Genomic DNA, 14761 nt, shown 5'->3' on the forward strand with positions numbered 1-14761 from the left:
TATTAATAATCGTTTCAAATGAATTGAATTCATTTATAATGATGATATACAAACATTGAATATTTTTCCTTCAAAACTCCAATATGGAAAGCTCCAAGAATCTGATAGGAATACAAATAATTGCTGTTGATTAGTAATAATGGGCCTGATTCCGAGGCGGATACAATGCCAGTGTTTGCACAGTTGAGCGATTTGCTACTGCACATATGCAAATAGTCCTGAGAACCCCCATGGCGCATGCATTCACCTGATTGTACTCCGAACGCTGTGCATAGGGTGGCCAATCCTGGGCCATTTTTTCGTTCCCGGGATTCCCGGAATAGGTTTGTTTTCAGTGTGTCCAACCATGCCCTGTGCGCCCCAGCCCAGCCCAGCTCAGCTTAGCACACTCTAATCTGGACGGGTGGGTCACTTACTAAGAGGAGAGGAGGTGAGGTGTGGGGCAGTGCAGGCAGTGAGGTCTGGGCAGCTGGCTGCGCAGCGTGACCTCTGACTTCACGTCATGCTGTGCAGAGAGCACAGCCAGGGGGTAGTGGGAGCTGAGCAGGGGGAGCCGCACAGCGTCTGAGCCTCCTGAGGATGATCAATGCTGCCGGGCATAGAGAAAAGTAAGGTGGTGGCCAATCTTGAAATCACCGGGATTGAATCCCGGCCACTTTTTGGACAAAATCCCGGGATCCCGGCTGTACGTACAGGATCACTGGCATTAGGAAAGCTTAGGCAAAACTATGGGCATCCTGGGAGGTTGACTGAAGTGAGTGCAAATAAAGGGGGACTCATGGGCATGAGAGTGTGGCAGATGCATCAATGCAGGTGGCTGCATTCTCAAATGCACAGCGACAGAGGCCATGTTTAGCTAGAGTTGGGAAGAAGACACTTTGCCCGTCATAGGGTTCTGCAAGTGTGAATAGTGAGACCGCTGATGTGCCGATGGTGGCTTGTTTAAAACCACTGGTGGATTTACACCGTCCACGGCCATTGAAAGTGGGCACCTTAGGACCTACATTTTCTGCCGCATGCAAGTACGGAAGGGGAATGCTGCAACTAGCTTTTACATGTTACTGCAGTCAGAATCCGTAAAGAATCGTGAATGCAGCTATATCCGTCTCTGAAACGGGTCTGGTATTATCCACAGTACAGTTACCTACTCATTCTCTGCTCTTGTACAGGTTCCTATTCCTATTGTCTGACCGTTACATGTATTCTTACTTGCAGTGATTTAGTGTCAGGTCAGGACATTAGCCGGGCGGACATGTATCGCTGGAAGGTCTCTGCCTATTCCCCGTGCAGCTCCACCTGCAGCTCAGGTAATGTGGAACATACAACATAATCCAAAAAGCACTTTAACTCCTTACAAAGCTTTCCTGGGGACCTCGCTTTTTTAATGCATTTTCAGATTGGGGTTGTACCTCAAGCATAAAAGTTTTACTCTATACATGGCACATATGATTCACCTATATACAGTAGGTGTGCTTACAATCCCAGTTCATCTATAGCCATGTCAAATGCTCCATGGATCTGCAAAGCATTTGTGCTTGTAGGGACTATTTTGGAAATACATCATCTTAGCTGTGTGCTACACCCACCCCCGCCATCATTACTAACTCCCCATGTCATGTTCATACATAAACCTTTGTGGTGATGTCCCTGTAGGAATCAGTTCTACCTATGCTTTGTGCATCCGCTATGATGGGAGAGAAGTAGATGAGTCTTACTGTGATCCAATGACGAGGCCAGAGCCAACTCAGGAATTTTGTTCAGGGCGAGAGTGCATGCCCAGGTAAGAGATGACAAGGGAGAAAGTCAGTTGCCCTTAAAAGTACTATACTTACATATATTTATAAATATATATACTTGTATTTTATGAAGATGGGAGTCTAGTGGTTGGAGTGAATGTTCACGAAGCTGTGGGCAAGGAGTCCAAGTTCGCTCAGTTCGGTGCTGGAAAATGCTGGCCCCAGGGTTGGACAGTTCGGTGTACGATGAACAGTGTGAGGGTGCCCAGCTCCCAAGACCTCCCCAGAGGAAAGTATGCAAGAACAAACCTTGTGGACCCCAGTGGGATACTGCCGAATGGTCTGAGGTATGCATAACCTCCCACTCACCTTGTCTTTGCATGTCATTGCACTTCACCTGGTATCTGTGGGTTGTTTTTTTTTCATGAGTCTTTCCCCTATGGTCTTATGGTTTTCCTTCCCCCCCCCCCCCCAATGCATCTTGAACAGTGCTCTGCTGCCTGTGGATCTGAGGGAATGGTGAAGAGGGAAGTGAAATGCTCTACAGAATCTAGCCATTGTGATGAAAACATAAAGCCTCCAGCTGAGAAGTCCTGTTTGGGACCACCTTGTGACCATCACTGGACGACAGCTGAGTGGGGTCCAGTGAGTGCCATTGTTTAAATGTTGAAATATATTTTTTTACCTCCCAGGTGGTGCTTCTTCTCTTGTAATATTAACATTGTGTTTACATGGGAAAACATAGTTAAGTCAGTGAATCTTGCTTTCTAGTTCATACATTGTGGTTGGAAGAACCTTACCTTGCTTTTACATACAACAATATTAGGAGATTTAGGAAAACTGATACAGTTAAACAACATGCATATAGAACATTGGGCGCCATGTTCCTAACACAAACCGCACGGTGTCACCGATACTTACTTTCGGGATGTTGGCTGTCCATCTTCCGGTGCCGGTGTCCCAAATGTTTTACGATTATGGCTTTGACCGATGGCATCCTGTCTATTGGCATCCCAGTGTTACAATACACTAGTAAAGGAAGAACTTCCTGTTTCCAGAAAACAAAAATTAAAAGCTACCAGTACTCAGTAGCCTAGAGTACCACCACACTGGGTGCTCCCGCCGCCTTACCCAAGTACAGCCATGACCATGCTTTCCGCAGCACAGAGCCTTGTCCCTCAAGTAATGAACCTTCATGCACAAACAGGAGCATTTCAGAAGTACAGTATGTAATAATGACACAGGTTTTACACGTACCCTACCACGTTGGATACATATATGGTGAATAGGATGTGCCAAAGTTTAATATAACAAAATAAAAGGATTTGACTGTGTTTGCAGGAGAGTGACTAGTGTTTGCCATTTCATGCATATTTATCACCTTCTGTGCTTCTTACACAGTGCAGTAAGAGCTGCAGTTCTGGACATCAGGTTAGAGAAGTGGCATGTTATCTGGGAGATTTGGTTAGCCAGGGATGTGATCAGTCTACCAAACCAGAAAGTAGACAGGCTTGTCAGCTACAGCCATGCCCCACTGAGACCCCTGGTAAGTAAATGACACCTTGATTTTGTCTGATTGTATTCCTGAATTGTTATTATAATTAAATCTGTATATACTACAGGCACAGAAAGACATGGCAGATGTATTAAACCCGGAGAAGTGATAACGCAGTGATAAGTGCAAGGTGATAATGCAACAGCCAGTCAGCTCCAATATGTAAAATGACAGTTAGGAGCTGATTGACTGGTGCGTTATCACCTTGCACTTATCACTGCTTTATCACTTCTCCAGGCTTAATACATCTGCCCCATGTAGGGCCTGATTTAACGTTCTAGAATCACTAATACCCCTTTCACACTATCGCCTAAATCCCAGGTTTTTACGTGTGAATATGCATCAACCAGGGATTTTTGTAGGCCTGAACACACATAACTGGGATGAAGTTGCGGGTCTCCGACCCTGCTCTTTTCAAGGGTAGGGGCTGAGAACCGGGAATTTTCTGGCTTGTATACCCGGCAGAATCCCGTAAGTCTGAAAGGATAGCTGTTTTCCACTGATATAAAAATCCCGGGTTTTTGCACATGAACTTGGTCAGTGGGAAAGGAGACTAATCTCAGGTCCCCGACCCTGCTCCCAACTAGGGTCACGGAGCTGAGACTCGGGAATTTACCTGTTTGATAGACCTGAAAATTTTCCGGCTCACAGTGGAAAAGGGATATAATAGAGGTTTTCTTCTAAAGCACCCAGAACTTCAGCTGTAGGTAGTAAAGGCTTATCACTAATAGGGTATTTTTGAGGTTTATAGGTAGCTGAACACTAACCTATTCATAATGCCTGTTCAATAGATAGACACCATATATTACACAGACATTAGGTCTACAGGGTCAAAATGTCGCCATGAAAAAGGTTGACACAAAAAAGGTAGCCTCCATGTTTTTTGCATTTTTGTGGTTTGTGTGGATAGTTTTGTCATCTGGGACCCCTAATTTTAGAAAGGCATACGCTCGCCACGCTTCGGGCTCGCCGCAAGGTTTATACCCAACTCTATGCCGACATGGATAGAAAAGGTATGAAATAGTCCAAAAACATGTTAAATTAAAAAAACAACATTTGTCTATCTTTTTTATGTAGACCAGTTTCATTTCGATCTTCTGACCCTGTTGACCTTTTGTATTGTCGACCTTTTGACCCTGTCGACCTTTGGACCAGGTCAGATGGTGGCATGGTTGCATCTGATGCGACCATGCCAGGCAAGTGGTTAAAAGACAATTTCAGTGAAATTGTGTTTTAAAGGTTTTTTTTAGGGGGAGGGGTATTCAGGATAGGAAATATGGAGGATTCCTTAGATTATGTTTCCACATTTCCTGCTAATTTGGTTCTGTTATTTGCGTAATAAAAGCTGTTCCAGCTTCTGTTAATGAAGATAACCGAACAGGTGAATGTGGGGAAAGGTGAACAGGTACAGGTGTGTTGTGCATATACCAGCACAGGTGTGTGCACAGAGAGGACATTGCTGGGGGATATGTAAAATAGAGTGACCAGATTATCCCTTTTACCTGGGACGCTCATGGATTACACAGGTTCTGTGGCTGATTAAAATCAGCAGAAATGTAGTCAGCCAGCCACAGAACCTGTGTAACCCATGAGCGTCCCAGGTAAAAGGGATAATATGGTTACTCTATGTAAGAGAGTAAACAGGGATTTTGATGTGCAGATAAGAGGACAGGTATATGTGGGGAAAGGAGAGATGGGCAGGCACAGGTGTGTGTGGTGTATATAACAGCACAGGTGTGTGTGTGAAGAGAGCACAGTGCTGAGGGATATGTGAGAGAGGTAAGCAGGGATTTGGATGTGTAGATAACAGGACAGGTGAATGTGGGGAAAGCAGAGATGGGCAGGCACAGGTGTGTGTGGTGCATATACCTGCCAGGTGTGTGTGAGGAGAGCACAGTGCTGAGGGATATGTGAGAGAGGTAAGCAGGGATTTGGATGTGTAGATAACAGGACAGGTGAATGTGGGGAAAGCAGAGGTGAGCAGGCACAGGTGTGTGTGTGGTGCATATACCTGCACAGGTGTGTGTGAGGAGAGCACAGTGCTGAGGGATATGTGAGAGAGGTAAGCAGGGATTTGGATGTGTAGATAACAGGACAGGTGAATGTGGGGAAAGCAGAGATGGGCAGGCACAGGTGTGTGTGTGGTGCATATACCTGCACAGGTGTGTGTGAGGAGAGCACAGTGCTGAGGGATATGTGAGATTGGTAAGCAGGGATTTGGATGTGTAGATAACAGGACAGGTGAATGTGGGGAAAGCAGAGGTGAGCAGGCACAGGTGTGTGTAAAGAGAGGACAGTGCTGTGGGGTATGTGAGTTATATATTAACCAAACACAAAAAGAGATTTCCTGGCGCTGTAGTTGGATTGAATGCACCGGCAGCTGTTCACAGGGCTGGATTCATGAGCCCAAAGAAAAAGAAGAATTTATAAACAAATGACAGGTTGTGACCGCGCTGATGTATTCAAATATGCACTTTTAATTGATACCTTTATAAAAATACTTACAATACCAATGTACCGGCCAGTACTTACATCAAAATATATATACCGTATAAAACTGGGAAAACTTATTGACTCGAATATAAGCCTAGGGTGGGAAATAAAGCAGCTACTGGTAAATTTCAAAAATAAAAGTTATTTAATGTATACATTCAGCTGAGACCCCAGGCTTCCACTACAGTGGAAGCACATTCATTAGAAGCAGCGGCACCCAGCAGTTATGCTGCTCTGGATAACATTAAACCCACTGTCAGGATGTGCGCATTGCAACTAGTGAGGGCATCTCGGCTTCTCATCAGCACCCCTCGCCGCTAACTGCTCTGGCGCACGGTCCACGGGGGGGGGGGGGGGTTAGCGGACGCCAAAAAATGTGCTGAAAACCTCGGCTTATACTTGAGTATGTACGGTATATACAGTATATATATATATATATATATATATATATATTCTTGTACAGTCCACACTCTAGCCTTGTATATTAACTGCTGGGGTTGCATCCATATATGGACATGTGTCACCTTGACCAGTCCATTCAAATGTAGTAATAAAGTATCAGGAGCACTCATCAGGAGCACTCATCAGTCTTCATATGCCTTTTTATTGTTAATAGCATCAGGAAATCAGCATGGGGGTATCTCTATATATATATATATATATATATATATATATATATATATATATATATATATATAAACCCAAAAAATAAATTATATATATATATATATATATATATATAAAGGACATGTACTGTAATACTATAAAATGAATGAATCAGCAGACGCATTAATTATATATGCATTTCTTTGCATGTAGGTCGTTAAAGCCTTATTGATGCTGTTAGTACCGTGCAAATGTGTACTTTATGCAAACTGATTAGTAGCACATGCGTGTTTCCTACTGCAGCTAATTAATATTAATAAGCATCATACTGATTTGTTAGAGATATTTCAACTGTATCTAATTGCCTGATATTTTCAATGCACATGTCTCAAAATAACCCAGGCATGCAGGGTTTAGTACTTGCACTTTAGCAGTCCTTATAGCCAGTCTTCACGTTCCGTCTGTTTGTCTCCTGGCTGCTTGATTAGCTTTGCAGCCAAAGCATGGAGCCTGCAGCAACCCTCTCTCAGGGGTATGAATGCTCTGCTGAAAAGATGTATTGGCAATCCAGACCTCACTAGTGTTTGCTGGATAGATGTTTAATCCCGTCCGGGCAAATCGTGGTAACTCTCCTGAGCGTGAATAATGACATACGCGTTACTCCGCTTTTGGCTTTCACCTCAGCAGCTTCCTCAGTGTATAAGTTTTCATGTGTAGTAGAAGGGGGGCACCTGTTTGCCTCAAAAGATAATTTTGCAGAGAACGCTTGGTAGGAACAAAGGCCACAAACAAGTATTTTGCCTAGGGCCACATGGGTTCTTAATCTGGCTCTGGTTGTAGGTGGGTCACATTTACAGATGTGTTCATATGTACATCTAGCCTCCAAATACGTTAAACAGCCCTTCTAGTCATGCCATGCTGTGGCGTGACTCAGTAGCACCGAGCATCTATTGTGTGACTTTTTCCATTAAAATGCATCTTATACGCAAAATTATGTCAATAGGACACATAAGCAGACTGCTGATTAAAATGTTGTGCGGGATGCCTATATTCTGTGTGCGGCTGTATCTGCATATGAAATGCTACGCTACACTGTTTTCCTAGAAACACTGTAACATCTTTTTGTATGCAGATACAGCTGCAGAAGCACACAGAATAAAGGCATGCTTGTGCGACTTATTCACACAGCAATACGAATAAAACGTATTTCAGCAAAAAAGACGCCTGGCCTTAACGGAGTTGCACGGGACCTCTCAGCTCACTCACGCCAGGCATCTCCCATTGCGTGGCGTATTGGGGCAAGATGTATGAGGACACATCTGTCAGTATTCAGATATCATATACAGAGTAAAGGCCTGCAAATATATACAATACCAATGTGAACCACTTAAATCGGGTAGTAGGTAATGCAAAGGCATAGAATAAATGAAATCCGATAATGCACATAAATGTCAAGAGTTGGAGCAGACAGTATAATGTTTACCTATTCCAGGGCCAGTAGAGACAAAAAACAATGGCCCTCATTCCGAGTTGTTCGCTCGCTAGCTGCTTTTAGCAGCTTTGCACACGCTAAGCCGCCGCCTACTGGGAGTGAATCTTAGCATAGTAGAATTGCGAACGAAAGATTCGCATAATTGCGAATAGAAATTTCTTTGCAGTTTCTGAGTAGCTCGAGACTTACACTGCCACTGCGATCAGTTCAGTCAGTTTCGTTCCTGGTTTGACGTCACAAACACACCCAGCGTTCACCCAGACCCTCCCGCGTTTTTCACAGAAACTGCAGCGTTTTTTCGCACACACCCATTAAAACGGCCAGTTTCCGCCCAGAAACACCCACTTCCTGTCAATCACACTCCGATCACCAGAACGAAGAAATTTCTTTATAAAGCCGTGAGTAAAATACCTAACTTATTAGCAAATTTACTTGGCACAGACGCACTGCGGACATTGCGCATGCGCATTAGCGACAAATTGCTCCGTTGCGGAAAAAAAATAACGAGCGAACAACTCGGAATGAGGGCCAATAATCAAAAGAATAACCAAGGTAAGTAACATTAAATTATATATATGTCAGTTTCAGCAGCGAGTTAGATCTCAGGAGAGCAGGTCATTACCATGAAGCAGGAACTATCACAGGCTGAATGAACCACCAGGCAAGTTATTTAAGCTTATTTAGACCAGTAGTCATTCTGCCAAGCTACGCATTGGTAGCGAGGTAAGTCTCTGATAGGGTGTGGATGCTAGTGGGGTTTCCCTGACAATCACCTCTACTGTATGTCCAGAAATCACATCTATGGAACAGAGCTCCCAACAGCTCAGCATAGTGATCCGAGGGTCCTGTCATATGTATACAGAAAGTCTGTGCTGTCACCCACATTATGCTTGATGAAATAAAGATCATACACACATTTTGGGGTATATTCAATTGAAGTTGTAAGCTGCTGTGTGTCGAAATGGCGGCAGTTTTCGACTTTTTAAGGTCGAATCGTGATTCGACCTCTTCAATATAACCCAAAATTTTTCGACAAGTCGATGAATTCGACTTGTCGAAAAGCACGTGGATCAGCCGAATAGCTGCCGATCCACGTGCTTGTGTCGAAAACAGTGCCAAAACCGTCAGGTTTTGGCCCCCTTTTCGACCATCTCAGTTCGACTTTAAAAAAAGCCGAATGAGATGGGGACAGCAGCGCTGGAGACGGGGAGAGCCGAGGCGGGGACGGGTTGAGCAGCGCTGGAGGACAGCCGCCGCTCACAGCAGTGTCCACCCGGCTCCAGCAAGCAAGACCTCGCTTGCTGGAGCCGGGTGGACGCTGCTGTGAGCGGCGGCTGTGAGAGAGGGGGAGACGGGGAGCGGTGGCGTCTGTGACAGAGGGGACGGAGCGGTGGCGGCTGTGACAGGGGGGATGGAGCGGCGGCTGTGAGACAGGAGGGACAGGGGAAAGCCGTGGACAGACGGGGGAAAGCAGCGCTACAGCAGCGGATATATAGCTGCTGCTGTAGTGCTGCTGTCCCCCGCATCTCAATTCGACTTTTGTAAAAGTCGAATTGAGATGTCCATTGAATAGCTCAGGTCGGATCCATTTCGACAAATTAATGTCGGAATGGATCCGACTTCAATTGAATATACCCCTATGTGTTGTTATAACTGTAATTGCAATACCAGCAGTAATACACTTGCTGTCACAAGTGCCAAGGGTTTGCCTAAGGCAGCCAACTGTACTTTCTTTAGGGATGGCACTGAATGCACAAACAGAATGGTAATATGTAGAACTTTTCATCACTGGTCCTAGAAACCATTTCTATAACTGTGTGACCACAATTCACATTACAGCTGTCAACTAAAAAGTACACTATAAAACATGAATAAACTTGGTGAACTGTAAATGTAAAGTAACTGGATAAGTTTGAAGTGTGCTAAGGTGCACCCACGCAGAAATGGAAGAAAAACAGTAAGACTGGAAATAGACCTGATTGCTCGTCATCCCACATGTCATGAGCACAACATAAACAGTTTGAACACAGATTGTGTGTGAAGGAAACATCTAAACACACTAACCAGACAGACCCCAGAGAACATAAAACATTAACATGTACAGAGATTTCACAGTCAGCGATAAGTGATTCTTAAAAAACTAGGCCATAGAGATTGTATTTCTTTCTCTTTCTCCTTTTTCTCCCTCGCTTTCATCACTTGCTCTCTCTCTTCCTTTATATCTGCTTCAGTTTACATTGCTCTGTCAAATACTCAGATAAACACATTTTTTGTCAAGTATACATAATCTTAAATATGGAGTTTCTGCAGCCTCATGTTTGGCATACATCCCTTTTCTTACTACACTCTTCTTCCTCCTCAGCTTGTCAGATTGAAAGATAACTGATGAAATTGTGACTGCACATGGGGTGTTATTCAGAGTTGTTAGCAAACCCCAAAAAGCTAGCAATTGGGCAAAACCATGGGCCTAATTCAGACCTGATCGTAGATGTGCTAAATTTAGCACATCTACGATCAGTCATACAGACATGCGGGGGGACGCCCAGCACACGGCTAGTCCACCCCGCATGGCCCGACCCCCCTTTGCAGAAGTACAAAAGCATCGCACAGCGGAGATGCTTTTGTACTGGAAGAGTAGCTCCCTACCAGCGCAGCTCCTGCGTGCTGGCAGGAGTTACTTGTCGCTTTGACGTTATGCAGCCGCCGCTGTCTGCTCCCCCAATGGTCCGGGCACGCCTTCATTGCCCGGACCGCACCCCCTAAACGGCGGCAAAACACCGCCGGCCCACCCCCTCCTACAAAGCAACCACCTCTTCCTGTCAATCAGGCAGAGGCGATCGCAGGGCCGAGACAGCCGTCGGCTGTCTGGCATGCGCCGGCGCATGCGCAGTTCAGACCTGATCGATGCTATGCGAAAACGCACAGCAGCGATCAGGTCTGAATTAGCCCCCATGTTGTACTGTATGTGGGGCAGATGTAACATGTGCAGAGAGGTTTAGATTTGGAATGGTTATATTGTTTCTGTGCAGGGTAAATACTGGCTGCTTTATTTTTACACTGCAATTTAATTTCAGTTTGAACACATCCCACCCAAATCTAACTCTCTCTGCACACGTTACATCTGCCCCACCTGCTTTGCAGATGGTTTTGCCCAATTGCTAACTTTTTGGGTTTGCTAACAACTCTGAATAACCCCATAGTGTTTAATTTAACACTAACCCACTACAAAAGAGCAGTTGTGAAGCTCAGCACACTGCAATAGATAGCTCCTATAGCATCACAGAAAGATCACTTACCAACAGCTGTTTCACATGAATGTAACCATGCATTATGAAGGCAAGCATGCTGTTGTGGGTCTCATGTGGACTAACTTTATAAATTCTTTTACCTATAAAAATAAACATGCTAGAGATTTTACAGTCTGTGCAGGCTTTTGGTCACACAAGTCTCCTAATTACTCATTTCAGACTTATAAGAGTTCTAGGCCAGATAGATCTGCACATTGGCATAGGCGTGCGCATGGGGGGTGCCTGGTGCGCACAGGCACCCCCTAATGTCTGTCACCCCCTCACACCTGCTACTGCAATATCGGCGATCGCCGAGTGTGCTCATTTCTGTCCTCCCGCCCATTGCGACCGCCACCCCCTCCGCTCAGTCTGGTTGTCATTCATTTGTATGGCGCAGCATCACTGACGTAATCCTACTCCCAGTTCCTCTAACCTGTGGGACGTGTTGTGATGATGTCATGCCGCGTGCATGCCCGCTCATGCTCCCACCCACGCTCTTTCTCTCCTCATCATGTGCCAACGCCACAGAATACAGCGTTCCTCTTGGAGGAGGACAAGTTCAAATTCAATATCAATATATATTTTGAGAGATTAGGATATAATCTATGGTAATAAAATATACAAATTTAACATATATTAAACAGATTTTATAGATAGATAGATAGATAGATAGATAGATAGATAGATAGATATCTGTGCATCAATTCTCTATATTATACGCCTGATAGGTGGTGCTAGACACGCCCATTAGGTGGTGTTAGACATGGCCAATAGGCTGTGCTAAACACGCTCTTCTAATCGTGCACCCCCTAATAAAATGTCCTGCGCACGCCTATGCACATTGGAGACTTATCAGATATCCGTGCTGGCAGCCTGGTTGTAGCGTAGGTGGAGAGTGGCTGCTCTCTATTAAAAGCAGAGATGAGTTTTGACTCGGCTACATTCGGATCTGAAGACATCATCTTATTGGCTCTCTGACTCTCACATGGTTTGGATAGCCAATAAGATAACATTTTCAATTCCGAACTTGCGCTATATTAGCAAAAAGAGCCAAGTCAAAACCGAACCGCTCATCTCCAATTAAATGTGTTTTAAGCTTATATTTTTTTACATTGGAAAAATTGCACAAATACATTCGCTTCCTAGCCAAGTACATCTGGAACTGAAAATTCACCCTCCGCACTCTTGATATGTCACAGAACTAGGTGCCCTAGGGAGTCTACATTATACATCTACACTCCTCCTCTTAGCTGGTACAAATTGCAGCTCCTTTTGCAAATGATGGCAGCTTGCTTGGCAAACACTTGTGCCATGGTGGAAATATAGAGGCAACTGTACAAACTGTAGTGCACCATGCCCTATTAGTCTTATGCACTGTGCGGTGCCTTGACTGTGGTGCTCCATAACTTTGTCCTAACATTGGTTGAATGAATGCACAGTGCTGGGGATTAGCTGACAGGACGCAAAGCAATTAGCTTCCCGATGGATGGGATCCCGGTTGTCAATATACCAACGCCGGGATCCCGAAGGAGGACGCAATGCCGGCATCTACATACTGACGTCACTCAGGATCGCGGTCGTCTTCACAGCACGACGCGCTGGTGTGTGTGTGTGGGGGGGGGGAGGTTAGGTTTAGACAGGAGAAGGGGGGTTAGCATTAGGGAGCAGGAATGGGAAGGTTAGGGTTAAGGACTGGGGAGGAAGGTGTGGGTTTAGGCATTTAGAGAAGTAGGCAAGGGTTAGGCATCAGGTTAGGTTTAGGCAGCAGGGAGGGGAGGGTTAGGGTTAGACACCAAGCGGGGATGGTTAGGGTTAGGCACCACCAGGGAGGGTAAGGTTGGGCACCCCCAAGGTAGGGTTAGGATAGGGAAAAGGTGAAGGTTAGGGGTCGTAATGGGGGGCTGTTGGGATTATGATGGACGGGATGCCTCTGTCTGTATACTGACATCTGGCATCCCGTACATTGGCAAATCATACTGATCCCGACAGGACACATGTTTGTGGAGGACAGTGCACTTGGGTCATGGATGGTTGACAAAGGATGTATTGATTATGGGACTTTTTCAACTGAATTACATGTAATCTCTCAGGTGTAAATTGGTGCAGGTACGAAACTATAGCTTTGGTCACCAGTGTTAACCATTATTTTCTCCTGTTCATCCAGATGAAAGCTGTGAAGACAAGGCAACTGCTAACTGTTCCCTGGTTTTGAAGGTGAAGCTGTGTTCACACTGGTATTACCGGAAGGCCTGCTGCCGAGCCTGTGGGGGAAAAGCCTCCTGACTGTGGCTCCCTTTTCTTCTTTATGTTTGTGAATTCTGTACATTTTGGATTGTGCCTGGTGCTCCTATTAATAACCCTATGAACACACTATTGGGGGGCTTTAGATGGTAGATGAAGGTGTGTGACAGCGGTTATTTTTACCTCTTCATTGTAATATAATTTTACAGTGCCTAGTGATCAACCTGCTGTTCTGTTTATGTGAATGCGCCTGAGATGCCTCTATTGCAAGCTTAGGCAATCTGTGTCTCCTGCTTCAGTAATTGGAGCGCCACAGGTTACCCATGCCTGCTTCTGTTATAATTATCCCAACAGAGACAATGGGGGGAATGTACTGTAATTGCCTGCAAGAAGCAGGAAGTGCGAGACTTTGTGCGTGTTCTCCGTTTTTGTTTTTTAAAGCAGAAATCATTTACACGGCATCACCAACCTGTTCTTGCTGTTTAAATAATTGCAACTTTAAAAAACTTGCACAAAGTCTCGCACTTCCTGCTTCTCGCAGGCTATTACATTCCCCCCAATGAGTCTGCAAACAGTGTTATTGTGACAAAGTACAGTTTTTGTTTGTTATAAATATATAAAACTTTGGCATTATGTACTGGGGCAAGCACAGGGAGATTGCGCTAAGGAGTTCCTTCCTGATTCAAACCACAGCTTTGTAGCCCAATTTCATTTTCCCTCATATGGCTTTAAAAACTTGGCATCCATAAGGTTAACCTATTATTACAAACCGAATCGGAATAGAGTTTGCACCAGATATGGGGAGTTTGTGAACAAGATCTTGCACCAGGTGGTATAGTTACTGAACAGCGGGGTTTCAACACCATCTTATGATGGCAGCTACAGTATGTCTGCTGTGTTTAAAACGACAATACAGGTTGAGTATCCCTTATCCAAAATTCAAAATCACACATTTTTGGCTCCCCTACTAAGATAATGATATAATATTATATTATATATCTATATAATATATCTATATATACACATAATATATAATATATATGTCATTATCTCAGTAGGGGACCCAAAAATGTGGGCTTTTGGATAAGGGATACTCAACCTGTAGTAAGTAATAAATGCTAAATCAGGCTTGTTACTGCTATTTTAGATCCAGCTGTCAAAGCCGCCTATAATCGATTACTTTTTTAAACCCGCTGTTTAGTAAATATACCGCCAGAGAACAAGTGCTTATACCAGGTGTGGGGAAATTATAAAACATTCCAGGGGAGATGTATCAAGCCCTGGAGAGAGATAAAGTGGAGAGAAATTGTACTAATCAGCTTCTGTCATTTCACAGGCTGTTAAATGTAGG

General features: G+C 44.6%; 1 protein-coding gene across 1 annotated transcript in view; it reads left to right on the forward strand.

Moving 5' to 3' along the window:
* Positions 1-14369, forward strand: part of LOC134957712 (ADAMTS-like protein 2) — an 86776-nt gene extending 72407 nt beyond the window's left edge. The window contains exons 11-16 of the mRNA XM_063939809.1: positions 1216-1307; positions 1654-1780; positions 1870-2083; positions 2226-2381; positions 3138-3282; positions 13334-14369. Coding sequence (XP_063795879.1) covers positions 1216-1307; positions 1654-1780; positions 1870-2083; positions 2226-2381; positions 3138-3282; positions 13334-13452 — 853 coding nt within the window. The 3' untranslated portion in view covers positions 13453-14369. The remainder of the gene's footprint in view (positions 1-1215; positions 1308-1653; positions 1781-1869; positions 2084-2225; positions 2382-3137; positions 3283-13333) is intronic.
* Positions 14370-14761: the final 392 nt, after the last annotated feature.

The sequence above is a fragment of the Pseudophryne corroboree genome, chromosome 9 (genome assembly GCF_028390025.1).
Source record: "Pseudophryne corroboree isolate aPseCor3 chromosome 9, aPseCor3.hap2, whole genome shotgun sequence".
In the NCBI taxonomy this organism is placed as follows: domain Eukaryota; kingdom Metazoa; phylum Chordata; class Amphibia; order Anura; family Myobatrachidae; genus Pseudophryne; species Pseudophryne corroboree.